The sequence below is a fragment of the Trichinella spiralis genome, assembly GCF_000181795.1.
Source record: "Trichinella spiralis strain ISS 195 chromosome Unknown Scfld2890, whole genome shotgun sequence".
NCBI classification, from domain to species: Eukaryota; Metazoa; Nematoda; class Enoplea; order Trichinellida; family Trichinellidae; genus Trichinella; species Trichinella spiralis.
This window is the reverse complement of record NW_003529829.1, coordinates 1-858: the sequence shown is the minus strand read 5'-3', so window position 1 is coordinate 858 and position 858 is coordinate 1. Positions and strand designations below refer to the sequence as shown.

General features: G+C 46.2%; 1 protein-coding gene across 1 annotated transcript; it reads right to left on the bottom strand.

Moving 5' to 3' along the window:
• Nucleotides 1-224: 224 nt before the first annotated feature.
• Nucleotides 225-730, bottom strand: Tsp_15625 (conserved hypothetical protein; the record flags this gene model as incomplete). The annotated part of the gene is made up of 3 exons (XM_003368211.1): nt 225-358; nt 398-451; nt 511-730. Coding segments are annotated over 3 exons (408 nt in total), but the record flags the coding sequence as incomplete, so codon positions are not given.
• Between the last annotated feature and the right edge of the window lie 128 nt (nt 731-858).

Genomic DNA, 858 nt, shown 5'->3' with positions numbered 1-858 from the left:
ATCATCCCTTGCGAACCCAGACGGAGGTAGACCCATCCAATTTTTAATTCTTTTTCAGAATGCCTCGGGGGAAGACGTACACGTCAATCATGTCATGGTCCTCCCATGTGAACCTGGAATACAGGGCCCGGAGGAAAAGTGATCCATAGTAAATCTTTCCAAATCTTCTATCGAAAACCAGCCACTGTCCAAGTGGTCGACGGGCGTATCATCAAATTTCTTAGTCAATGTACGTCGACGGCACAACACTTTCTGGTAAGTGAAGGTGAGAGTGTCGACTCTCGTTGCCACAGGATGTTCCAAACTCTTCCTGATTCATTGGAACCTCGATCCACTGTTCGCTCATCCGGAAGACCTACTGCAATCTATCTGATGCTTCCTGTTTCGATGCAATTACCCTGCTTCGAGTCACGGACCACAAGGTTGCGAACGCAATGATGAGAAAATTCTTCTTCAATTTTAGTAGACGGTATTTTCGATTCCCTCAAACGCCATTCTAACTGCTCATACGCGATTGCCTTCCTTGACCAATCGAACGTGAACCATCAAAACAGTCGATTATTCGTCGACATCGATTATTTAATTGGTGGTACACACAGGTGGCTTTGATTTCGGCAGAAGCCTGTACATAGTTTCTCTGCTTCTGTCCTGCTTCGACCCAGCACGCCTGCCAACGCCACTTTTTCAATTGACCGGACCAATCGTTCCCAGTAGCTCCCGCACCAAGGAGCTCATTCAATGATGATTACCCAATCTATTACTTTATGTGTCAAGAACTCCCGTTCTCTACACTTTAAGTTGACTGAATTGGAATCACAAACTTGTCCCGCTTGACTGAACGTCCCGGGAATTTGATGG